Here is a 13853-nt window from a genome sequence, read left to right on the forward strand (position 1 = left end):
ATACAGAGGTGATTTTATAACGTATTAAATATGTGATGTACACGTTATGTTATTGCTAAATTTATCATTTCTTTCAAACAAACATAATATTATTTAAATTCTCAATAGCTTCAAGCAAGTTAACAGTGGAACGGATACAATAAACGTTGGAAAACATTGTACAGAAAAATGTCATAACATATTCATAATCTGTCAGATCGAATATCCTTCAAAGCGTGAAAAATGTGTTATTTCATGTGTCGCATGTTATGATGTGTGTGAATGAGATTATTCTCCGCAACGTACAGCCACACACACAGTGTCAGTGTCGCCACGACTGCGACACTCGGCATTTCATTTGCATTGTTCCATTGTGATGGTAATCCGTGATTGACAGCTGATGATGTTACGCAACGACTTGCGAGGACTTATCCAGATCGCGTAGGAAAGGTGATAAATGATACAAAGGTCTCGTGTGCGTGTGAGATTAGTAATGGTTATTGTGAAAGTAAAATCGCTTTGGAAATGTAGACGTATTTCTTATAAATGTGCTATTATACTTGCTGTTTTTCATAACGGCGGTAGAAATTTTGTGGTTTCGTGTCACCATCGTTACAACCGCTACTGTATTCAAGTTTAAAGGATATGTTTAGGGAGAGGCTCTTACATAACACATTTATACTTCGCTCTCAGGGGTAGATAAATGGAGGGACATGCTTCAGAAAACTCATTAAGATTAGAACACGCGAAAACGTTACGTATCAATCAGACTATATTATGTATATACTCCTGAAAAAGCCTCTTAAAATATTCAAATAGATAAATTAAATGAATTGTAGGCGAAAGTGCAATCAGTTGTCGGTGGCTAGAGATATTTGTACTAATGCTTTGAGCGACAACTTAGTCGAGCGTTAATAAGCTCATTCAGGCATTATGAAGTACACAGTTCTGTATGTAGTGAAGTATGGAGCAATAATTGCTTTTAATATGTCTCTCATAAAATATATTTACAAAAAAGTCACGTTGTCTGTACATATCTTTTTGAAAATTTGCCAAAATATGCTAGAGGTTACCCGAAATCGTAAAACATGAAAACCACTGTTTCTATTTAAATAAAATTTGCTCTAATAGATAAACTTTAGTGTTATTCAAATTACTGTCCCACAGGCGGACACATATCTTCTCTTTTAATGCGAAGAGTTTATATTCAGAAATCATTGACCCTATTTAATAAAGTGTGTATTAATAAAGTTTAGAATATTATAGAATTAAATTATTTTAGTATCTAAATTGTCTACTAAAATTAGAATTCATAATTTAGATAATTTATTTTTTACTCTTTACACATATTAGAAAAATCTCCAAAAAGCCTACAGTATCATAGGTAAAAATTATGAAAAATTAATAGAAATACACAAAAAAATCATATTAGTGCATGTTCGACAATAATATCGAAAGTGCCAACGTTGAATTAGTATGACAGCCTCAAATAGTTTCAATGCATCCAAGAATATTATAAACATTTTGACGTGACGAAGCCACGAGCAAATACTAGTTAATATACAGGTGTGATTAATGAGCAAATAAACACGCCGCGTCAGTCAATCCGCGGTATCGGCACATCTGTGCTCGCTGGACCGTGCCCCAATTAGTGCCAATTGGACCTTATCTCTTATCAGCCGTCCGGTCAACGCATGCCAGACCTCCAATTGTCAATCGTGTTAATTATAGCTCTTTAATTTTCGGGTTTGTTATTTCATCTACGGTTTGCATTGACCGAAACCTGTCCCTCCAATATATTTGTTTATTATGTATTCGATTATTTATTAGGAGTTTATGGATAACAAAGTCGAAAGGGTAACAGAGACCTTAGTGATTTGATTGCGTCCGCACCATCGCCTCACAGGCAATAATAAGAGTAGAGATTAGTACGGTAGCATTTTGGTTTCTGATAACGCAGAGTTATTTAAAGGAGTTTTAATTTAGTGCTCAGGAGTACCAACTATATAGGAGGTTCTATAGGGGACTTCACTTCTTTGGAGTTGACGACACATTAGCGACAAACACCATTTACTAAGAGACTAATGCTTTCCTATATTTAGACATACCTTCTACCTATTAATATAAATTTCTGTTCACTCGGTTGTCATAAGTAATTTAATTGTCATATCATCATTTATGTAATGTTTATTTACTAATTACTACCTATTATTATTATTATAAGGCACAGTACCTTCGTTAATATCATGTATAACGTGAATTGTAGATGCAGTCATGTATGTTACAAAACACTAAAGATTAGAAATAGACACACAAATAATTGCGAACAGTCAACTTAGAACCACTTAACACTTTACAAGCTCTTAAACAACATCATTCCACGTACAGATTAGGTTTACACATAATGTACTAAAAGCTCCATACGGCGACCTCCATAACGGCCCGTTAAATTAAACTTGGCTGCATTTTGCAAAGCTGGGCTTTAATGAAATTTATATTATTGTTATTCAGTTGCACCGAATCAGTTTGGACAATTATATTTCGTTAACTAGCCTAGAAGTGCCATAAAGTAATAAATTACAATTTAGTTATTGCGTTTTTTCCAAGAATCGCATATTAAATTAGATCCTATTATATTTCAATTCCGTTATTGATATATTTTCATTCACGTGAGTAGTCTATTTACATGCGTGAAAACAGGTGCAACTAAACCGTTTGCTATTGACATAATAATTTATGAAAGAAATGTTCTTCTATCACGACTTTTAAAGAATTATGTAGGGCGGTACTGCATCACGAATAACTTACTTACATTATAATTATCTAGCACTACGTAATAAGTCACTAATTGTATATGTCTTAAGCCCTTAAATTGCTATTAGAAAACTCATCATATATGAAGGTCGGTCAGTAAGATTTATAGAGTCAACTACGTCAATTGCCTCACAGAAAAATGATTACAAAATTACTCGCTACTCCCGATCACGATAATAATTTTTATTAATTCGATATTGCTACACAGACCCTGATTAGCTCATTAATAAATAACTGTTTGGAGAGAATTCTTTATGTAGTCATAAAAATGTAAATGTCATAAAAATGTAAATATCATAAAAATATAGCCGACATTCGGTTGTCTTTGCACCGTTGTATATTTTTGTGATGCATATTTGAGTTTAACAATGTCCTTATTGCTGCAATTAGACAACGATATAATTGACCGTGTTTCCCATATTAACTAAGTATATAAATAACATTTACAAAAGATGCAACATTATTTTATATGTACCGACGACCATCCCGACGATTATAGATGTTTCAAAAATATTAATGTATCGCATAGGGAAGTTTTTAAGCAAAAAGCTTCCCATTCCTAAATTTAAAAATTTTCCTTCCTTCTAAGAACACGAATAAGAATAAAAAGCCCTTTGGCCCGGAGCCTGTACTTTTTGTACGAGGTAAAGTTGTGCGTAAGAGCAAAACCAAAACCTCTTATGGGTTCTAAGAACGCATTATCGATGCGAATGAATATCGGCTCCTACGTGAAACGTCAGCTCAAATTGACATATATCGGAGTATGATAAATGGCATACCATACCGAGGGTTAATCACCTCGCTTATGCATATATCTTGTTGGTTTATTGAAAATATCTCAAGTATTTTATTTAGCCCTAATAATTATTAAGTTAAATATAATCATTAATATCCAAATATGTAAATAATATAAACTATCTATTAAAACCACCAAAGAACGAACCCTATATATTTAGCATTACAAAGTAAGTATGGCTACAAGGGATTACCAACTACATAAATAACATGTTAGCTGTTATAAATGAATAATTTTTATTTATATATTGAGTCTGGGTATTTAGTTACTTTCGTGTGTATGTGTATGTTAAAGGATCTTTTGTATTTTGATTTATGGACCGTATAGATATAGTAAATCAACCTGTCTTCATATTTTAACAACCGTACGAGGTGGGTAGGTAGGGTTACGAGTCTATGGCAAGTGTCTACGAAATATACCGGCAAAATTGTTAATAAAAATAAAATAAAATAGTAATGGTGTTGGTAATGGTTTTAGTACGTGGTAATGGCATAGAAAAAAAATCCATTTAAATAACTCGAGTAGTCAGGCACGTATAATAATGTATGTGGTATATAAATTGCCATACATAGACTGTTAGTCACCTTGCACCGCATGTGTTATGTAGATCAAGCGCAAAGTTCATTAAAATTCATTAAGTTTTGCATTGATAGATATAGAATTCATTTAAGCCTTTAATCTAGTGTCTAACGTAGCGTAAACAATGAAAATCGTAACTTTAAATTTGAGCAGCAGTGTGTATAAAAGCTTCAAAGAAAATTTATATTTGAAACGTGAAAATTGTTTATTTAACCCAGGGTAAAGTTTACACAATTAAATTGATTTTGATGTTTTTCCTGTATCTCGTTTCTCTTTCTTGGCAGATTTCTTGAAATCTGTACGCTCGTGTCTTATTTATTACACAACATTTCTCAGAATATATTCACGACCAATCTAATTGCTGGGTGGTCGAAAGATTTGATATTGCCCAAACTGCCCAAAGCAATCCCTTCGATAAATTAATTAAAAACAACTATTCCAAAGCCCATCTTACCAAACCTGCCCTTGAATCTTCTCCGTGCCCACGTGTGGTATAAGTGGAACGCACAAACCGCCCACGGTTACCAAACCTAGGTTTATAAACAGCCAATAAAGTACTCGACATCAATTTGCATATAACAATCATGTTACCGATGCGATGTGGTCATGACCGACAAATCAACAAACTGTGTTTGTCAAAAGTTGAATGTCAGCAAACATTTGCAATGAATACTTTTTAAAATGCCTTATGTTCAGAGTTCCATAAAAATCTGCAGTGTATACGCGTGTGCATTGGCGATGTTAACTAGATTGGTTAGTATTACGTAATAATTCACTACTCTAACATAGTGAATTATATATATGTATATTTCTAGAATTAGAAACACAAAAATAGATGTAAATCGTTCTTATTTATGTTATGTCCGTTCTATATTCTTATGTAACATAAATTACATAGTTGTAATTCCATAAGTAGTTGTACACTTCATTCGCTAAATATAGTCATATTATTTTTATACGAAATTGTAGATCAAGTTCATTTAAGTCATTAGTCATCATTGAAATAGAGCCTTCAATTTATATCGAAGAGGTAGAGCGCGTATTTTTAGACGATAATTACACTACACTATTTAGGCTATAAGTAAGGTTATTATTACCAGGATTAGACAGATAGGAATATCAACTGTACAACATAATAAATCGGTTAATATATTGACTTTTCGAATGTTGACGGATTCCTGCCAAGTTCACGCTTCAAGTACAATAATTTTCGCGCTGATTCATGGTTCTGTGCATGTTGCTGATATATCAAACATTAGATCAGTTTGCGCAATGCCTAGGCGTGAGCGTGACACCGTATTCGTGACCACTCCATACTCGATTACACTTCTCCATGGTTTGTTTAACGCAAAGAGGATCGACAGAAAAAACACTGCAAAAGTATGTCACTAACCATTATGATATTACAATTTATTTATTTAGACAAAGTTCTCGAACTAAGTATATATTTAAATTATATTTAAAACACAGATAGTATATTTTTAGTATATTTTTATGTACAACTTTTTTCGTTCTTACCTATCTACCATAATTTTATATTTGCGCTTCAAAAGTTTAGAATAATCATATGTATGGCTAATTTTAAATTAACCAAACTTGCACTCCGATCTCTTACCAAAATTAATAATACACTAGCAGTACTAGTAAACTCGAAACGTAATCGTAAGTCAAGGTCTATTGATCGCCTTGTTTGCATATTGGCCTTTTACAACATGTGTAATACATTTAACACATGAGTGGTCGCGGGTCTGCGACCGCGTGGGAAAGGCCGGACATCAACTAAACTGTCCTATTCTGTGCCATTGCATACAACATTTTCTATATTCCCTGTGTTCGCCGGATGCGGTGTGCGGTTTAAAGCTGTCAGGGCGGTTTCTATGCGCCGTATATTTAGATGTGCGATTTCACAATTTTGATATATATTTAATAAGATATTTTCCTTTTGACGACGTCTCAGGGTTATTACTTTTTGTTGCTATTCGATATAACGTTCTAAGTTATGTACATTGTTAATTTCGCATCAACCGGAATAAATTTAGTTAACTACTAGCTTTATGTAACTAGCAATGAATTCCAATTGGTTGTTTTGTTTCAAATCATGTGATCACATTATTATTCATATTAAGATTAGAAGCTGCTTGAACAAAAACAGAAAGTTTTCGTTATTACGATAACGAATACTTCCCACGATTAATTCTTATTTTAAATCTTGTGTTATTTTTCCTTAATAAACCAATACATAGAAAATATTATGCAAAAAAAAAATCACAAAACATTACTAAGAGAGCATGCCCACTTGCTACTTCTAAGTTAACGAAAATCTAGTTTTGTGAACATAGTTGATAAGAGTTATCGTAAGTTCACATCTGGTAGTGTTATCTCAGGGGCTAAGCAGTTCAGGTTGTATATTTAAGCGATTAGATCGCCATAACTGCTTTAACATTGTTAACCGATCGTAAAGATAGCAGCTTCTGTGAAATAGTGCGTCCTTGATACTGAATAGGTTCAACATAACCTTTATTGTACTCGTTTACTGAAGTTTATGGGAAGAATTATTATGTTTTTGTATAATAATACTGCATATTATTAATTACTATATGTTACTACAGGATAATATAATTAAAATACATACATATGTGTCCTCTGTGCTACTATGATAGTGTATCTAGAATTCTCGAAGCCGTTATTGCCGTTAATAAACAATGTTGCGGTTTATGATCGTGTTAACTAATACGAGTAAATTAATTATTTTGTAATAGTAATAAGTAGTGATAAAAACTGCAAGTTGTTCAGTATTACGACTGATATGACGTCCTACATATATCAAATGTTAACTGTACTGTTGTACACAAACATGTTACTGTAAGTATGTTAAGTCAAATGTAGCGTTTGCAAAACAATATTGATATGTTTCACTTATATTCTGGTAATTTATTATTGATAAAAATGGATTTACTTAAAGTAGTACATTATTTTGCTATTAAGCGAAGATAAACTGATATTTTAATTAATGAGCAAAAAAATCAATAAGTATATTGATAATTAAAATTTATTTTGCGTAAGTATACATATGTTTTGCAAGAATAATTATTGGTGTACAGTAATCATGGACCATATTTAACCTCTATTCTGTACTATTTTATACAAAAAATGTACATAACCTAGCTTAAGGTGGTGTTTTATTAATTATCTTCCTATTCAAATAAACTAAGCGATGAAGAAAAATACGTCTACTTCTGCTTTACAACATAAAGAAGGAAATGTTTAAATTATTTAAATGCACCACATATACTATCCAATCGGCATTAACGTTCGTATGCAGTGGCATCGCGATACTTCCATAAAACCTGTTTAAAAAGGCAATGCCCGCGCTTCTTTTGTGGTAGCATTACATAATTTACACTCCGATTACGACCTTTCTATTTTGGTAAATACACTTTTTATATTAATGCAAGCTTAAGCTTAATGTACCTACTCAACTACTTATACATTCACAAAAATGTACGTTGTTTCTTTTTTACTACTATTTAATTATAGTATACTTTCTACTAATTTTGTTTAAGATGATAAATAGCTTACGGATACTTATGTGTATGTATCACTATAAATTCACTTTTTTCCATTTTATTCATGAAGAATTGAAGTTGAATAAAATAAAAATGTATATTCTAGAAGAGCTTAATAGGGGCATGAAATATTGTAACGAATAAACGCCCCATACCATAAACTTTCTTTTACGGGTCTTATACGTACTATGTACGGGTCCTAGTTTGATCCCGACGGCCTGTGTAGCTTGATATGATCACATCACTATCACTAACACAAAGCCAAGTACGAGATACGAGATTCAAATTCGGAACTCAACATATGAAGGTATGGGTTATTCATTTAACGTCTGCGTCGTATAATGGTTAAAACATACCTGCACAATGGAAGCGACGAGCAACCCGAAGCAGAGCGCGATGCTGGCGACGGCGGGCGCGTTCGTCCCGATGGTGATGCAGGCGGCCACACCGATGGACGTCAGCAGAAACGTGCCCAGCAACTCCGCCACCAGCTGCCGCCACAGCATCTTGTTGTCTACCACGTCCGACACGCCGATGATGGAGTTCGTCTCTGGAGATGATAATAAGACTATAAGAAAATTGCTCGATCTAGGTATACTGGGGGTAGAGCTTCCCAAACGCTCGATGTTTTTGACCCGTTAGTTTACCTATATTATCTGATAATATGATAGCCAATCAGTGACTTTATTATAAAGTTACAACATCTTGGCATCGATATTTCTTTATTTCCAACTGTAGGAAATGCAAAATACTGTTCACAGTTAGTTTATTTTCAAACCGCTATCTTAAAACAATATGAATATTGTTTTCAATAAAAACAACATGAAATGAAATAATCCTTATTTAAAGAAATAAGTAAAAAAAGACTTAGAAGATGTTTAATAAAACAACAATTTATATAACATAACAAGTACAAAATACATTATTCATCATAAAACATATCAGATATTTAATATAGAAAAAGTAAAAAAATGTCACAATTAATTGTGTTAATAATTTATTGATTTTATAACTGATAATTGCGATATACGTGTATAAACGTTATTGCGTAAATACATGATTTATTAACAATTATTTATTGTAACAGGTATTTTACATTGCACATTTAATTTATACGTGTAACTATATTAAATGACGTCATATAAAAAGAGTCTTGGTTTATAAATACCTAATACCGACGAATTGAAAATATGTATACCGTGTTAAGTTTCGTATGTAATGAATGTTGATATTAATTTGGATGTAAACAATAGAAATAAATTTTATATCACGGCGTGCGTAAATGGACGTTTTACGCACGCTTCGCGTGCGCAAAACCCCCATTTCCGACCCCGTAATATAAAATTTTATACAACACGCGGACGAAAATAGTACATTACGATACGAGGACGAAAAATTTTTTTCTGACAAGTGTGAGTTTGCAGGCCGAGCCGCAGGCGAGGACTGCAATCACACGAGTCAGAAAAACATTTTTCGTCCGCGTGTTGTATAAAATTTTATATTACGGGGTCGGAAATGGGGGTTTTGCGCACGCGAAGCGTGCGTAAAACGTCAATTTACGCACGCCGTGATATAAATGTTTTTCTGACTCGTGTGATTGCAGTCCTCGCCTGCGGCTCGGCCTGCAAACTCACACTTGTCAGAAAAAAAATTTTCGTCCTCGTATTGTAATGTACTATTATATCAGTGTTCTTAAGGTGAAAATGTTAAATAGGTACTTAAGTATAACCTTATAGGTTATGGATAGAGTTTATATCTACCATATATAAAACTACATAATATAAGTAAGTACGTATGAATATTATTATGATGTTTCAAGAACGTTCATCACTAGAAAATATAATACGTAATATCATTTGTGCGTACCTACTTCCATTTAGTGTAATAACCGCAAAGAAACTTTTTATAGCTTGAATTCTGAATGGATTGCATACCACGAGAGTAGGCAGCGAGCTCATATATCATCTTGATATAAAAGTAGAAGAATAGAATGAGACACAATTCTTGGAGATATCGCACAAACCGCAGGCGCGCAGAATAGTGCGTAATATTCCATATGAGGCGTAATTAATATGCGATTAAAGCAAAAGTCTAAGAAATGTTTGAGTCATCGAAGCTTTCGAATTCCGAACAGCATTTATCGTCTAGTGGTCACAATAGACCATAAACATCTATCGTCATCACCGATTACTGTTCGAATGAGGGGCCTACTTTTATTATAAGTAAGGGATAGGCATCAGTCCACCCTCTGGCCAACAAACCTTTGAGGATATTATTTTATTAGGCTAGTAGGTACTTGTAGGTACTCGTTGCGATTTTTCCTTACAAGTCAGAACTTTGGATTCTATCTAGGTATCTCTAGCTAGGCCGATATGCATCTCCCTATATTATTACTAAGTCTGGATTACGTATGTTATGAAAACTATTAAATCAATGCTGGGCATGACTCTTCTCTTAAAAGAGAAGGAATTTGGCCACAGCTTTAGATGATAAACTACCATAATAGGCGCATACGTGTTACAGGGCTCTACATTCAACAAGATTGTATTTTTTTAAGAACTGGGAAGATGTGGACATATTCAGAAGATACATTTCACTTCTGCTTGGAAGGAGTAAATATTTTGCTATCGGTTACAGATACGTAGCTTGGCCTATTGATACAAGTCGTGTATTGATCTGTATCGCTGTTAATTATGCGCTATTTTGTAATATTCGTGACAATGCTTGTTATCGGTGGGCGGTAGCTGTCCGTCTTGATCCACATAACAAACACGGTATTTAACAACAATTATATTTGATTACATTGTTAACATGTTAATTTGACTTTTTGCCCGATTAGATCTGTCAGTTTTTGCTTCATTTCTTAAATAATTTCCGAAGTGCAAAAAGTGGACTATCATTCTTGTAGTAAATAAAAACTGGTATTTAATAAGCAAATAATGTTGTTTTTATTTTGTATTATGATTTAGAATGGAAAAGTTGTATTTAAGTATTCTGACATTTTAAAAATAAATATTTTGTACCTTAATAATAATGTTTATTTGCGCAGTATCAATATATACGGACCAAAAACATCCAACACGATAAGTGCCTACTTGTATGTTTGCGAACGGTTGCACTGATTCCAATGGCACCTTCATATAAAGATTCAATAAAATTTGCATAGGTATATTTCGAGCTCGACCTTCTTTAAAAGAAATATATTTGTTTTAACTTTATAATACTCATCTCATTTCATCAGCAGTAGCCTAATGGGTAAGAAACTTGTCCTCTGGAACGATGAGTCCGAGGTTCAAATCTATGGTCTGATTTTTCAAAAAAAGTGATGTGCGTATTATAAATCAATTATCACTTGCTTAAAACGGTGAAGGAAAACATCGTGAGGAAACCTGAATAGGTACCTGAGAGATATATATAAAAAAAATCTCAAAGGTATGTGAAGTCTACCAATACGCACTTGGCCAGCGCGGGGGACTATAGCCTAATACTTCTCATTTTAAGAGGAGACCCGTGCCCATGAGTGGGACAATAATGGGTGATGACGATCACATTTCATCTCGACTGCTAGGTACAACTATCATTTACCGGTGACGGGAGAAGTACAGTTTGTGGAGACTGGAGACACTAAAAAATCATATCTGAGCTATGCTTCAAGAAATAAACACATTTCAAGGACATTGAAAACACAGCTCAAAATAATATATCCTTCGCAATATGGGACAACCTATATAAATGATCCGTATCTATAAAAATAAACAAGCTTCTTCAGATGTTGCTACTCGTATCTACGTAAAAGTTTACAGTAATTCTGTGTAAACATCTCATCTGCTGAAACAGTGTCAAGTGTTCAGTCTTGTTTACATTCGAATAGTCTCAACTCAACCAGAGAGAAGTTTTTGCTCCATATAGATAACAACTGGGATTTTTATATACGAAGTATGCTGTATATTGCCGCAGATTATACTACCTATACAAATAGCTATGCAACACGATTTTTTATCAAGCTGCTCCTATTTCTTTATGAACATACGAACCATCATCCGATAGGACTATATTTAGAAATCAGTGCCGCGAATATTGCTGTGTTTACGTAGAAAAAGGTAGGCACTGATACTGCCTTCATACAACCAGTTTTTATGTATCCTTGTTGTACTTAATAATAATATTATTAAGTTCCACAATGAGTTTTAATGACTTCTACTTTAGGCTATCAATCAAATATCTATTTCACTATCCCTTTATTTGTTAACATTAATTAAGTATCTAAGAATAAACGCTACTTAACAAACAGCACAAAAAAGACAACTATATAAAAAGATGCCACGATCAAGAAATACTGCAAAAAGTCCATAGAATTAATGAGGGAGCTAATAATATCTAACCAGTCCTTGAAAGGTCCTGTACCTGGCAGTAAAACTCGTCAGGACTAGGGAATAACCTATCAGGTTATTCAGGATAGCCTCAGGGTATTAATTTTCTATGCAATCTCGCGAATAGCTTTCCAAGATGCGGGAGTAAAATCATTAATAACGTGGGATAAGATAAGAAATAAAAGTATACGACGTGCATTAGCTTTACTTGGCTTAACGATAATGACAAGTCGTAGGAATAACTAACTAATTCTTCTACAACATTAAACCACTTTTTATACCCTATACGATGGACCTACCCAACAAAATGTAGTAAAATTTTGAACATCCAAATGCACTAAAAAATTCAAAATGCTTGCTGTTTCATTTATCAACAATTAAACATTTTTAATATCTTCATAATAAAGAAAATAATTAAGGTTTGTTTACGTTAAAAGATAAATCAAGATATGATAACCTATTTCCGTTCATGTGATAAAAATGTAGAGTTGTCAATATTTATACGACGCCTAAAATACGAAATAGCAAAACACCAATATTACATAACTTATTGTACCGGTATTTGCTTACAATGTTGAACTTCAATAAACTTTATTGACCCGTAAAACTCTTCGACGATAGAATATCAATCAAGCTAAGGCAAGATTTGGATTGAATATCGATATTTCCTAATATTCCCATCCGGTTACAATTTACATTTTATAGCTCTGTGATATAACCGTCTACCTACCGTAAATCTGGGTCGTATCGGAAATATATTTGTCACGGTAATTGCAAACACGAATAACATAAAATATTCATATCGATTTATATCAGTTCAGCTTCAACTCAAAACATCACAATAAAATATAAATTTTAATATTTGCACGTAAAATAGGGAAAACAATTCTATCTATTTTAAATAATAGACAGACTTACTCTTCTGCATTTCATCCATCGCGTAATCCGTTTTCATTTTGATAACTGCGAGCACTTTCTAGTTCAGTCCGAGACACGGCCTTTTCAACGGCACTAACCACACCGTTGCGACAGATATCAAAATTGCCGCCGCGAAAGTAATTTGATTCGTAATTGAAAAATTCCAAAGTTGCGTTTATTTAAGATGAACGACAACAATGCGAGCGTATGAAAGCGTGCGTGTGCGGCACTACCTGTCTGTAACGCTACATACACCTGAGTGGCGAGCCGCCGTCGGGGATGACAGGCAGGCCAGTCGAGAGTGCACCGGACTTTTTATTCCGAATGTGTTTGCTGTTTACAAATTAATCGGCGATTTGATATTCATCCCGCAATGTCGAATATTCGCGACAATTGCGCGCAATTTACAAATGATGTGCGTTCGACGCACAACAAAACCTTCGTAAATATAGAATTAACGAGCTCTTTGTTCGACTAAAACCTGGAAAACAGTTGCGTCAATATAAGTTAGTTTCCTCCCAATCGAATTGATGTTTTTTATGGCAGTATACGGGTGGCAGATAAAATTTTTCACCTGTTAATCATCGTCTCCAAGGCCTCAGTGAATGGAAGTTAATATATAATAAAATAAAACAAACTGAATGCTTGTGACGTAGCGGGTAATTCACAATTCTTGCACAAGCAAAAAAAAATAAAAATATACTAGAATCAATTACGAGTATATATAATATAAGTAGGTACCATTTTTTTGCGTGGCTAGACTTGCGGAAAGTCGGATATTGTGGTCTAAGTTATATAGATCAAGAGCCCGCGGCCCCCAGACCTTCGTTA

At 33.7% G+C, this 13853-nt stretch overlaps 1 protein-coding gene across 3 annotated transcripts in view; it reads right to left on the minus strand.

The window, feature by feature from the left end:
* Drip (aquaporin homolog protein drip) overlaps window positions 1-13853 on the minus strand; it is a 70771-nt gene that overhangs the window by 30347 nt on the left and 26571 nt on the right. For 2 of the 3 annotated variants that reach the window (XM_073079116.1, XM_073079118.1), the window contains one exon: window positions 8091-8284. In XM_073079116.1, the coding sequence (XP_072935217.1) occupies window positions 8091-8284 (194 nt within the window). Of the gene's footprint in view, window positions 1-8090; window positions 8285-13022; window positions 13291-13853 lie in introns of those variants that run through there. The other variant, XM_073079117.1, reaches the window with a different exon arrangement.

The sequence above is a fragment of the Epargyreus clarus genome, unplaced genomic scaffold (assembly GCF_041222505.1).
Source record: "Epargyreus clarus isolate Ecla_fem2 unplaced genomic scaffold, WU_Ecla_fem_2.2 ptg000014l, whole genome shotgun sequence".
Classification (NCBI taxonomy): domain Eukaryota; kingdom Metazoa; phylum Arthropoda; class Insecta; order Lepidoptera; family Hesperiidae; genus Epargyreus; species Epargyreus clarus.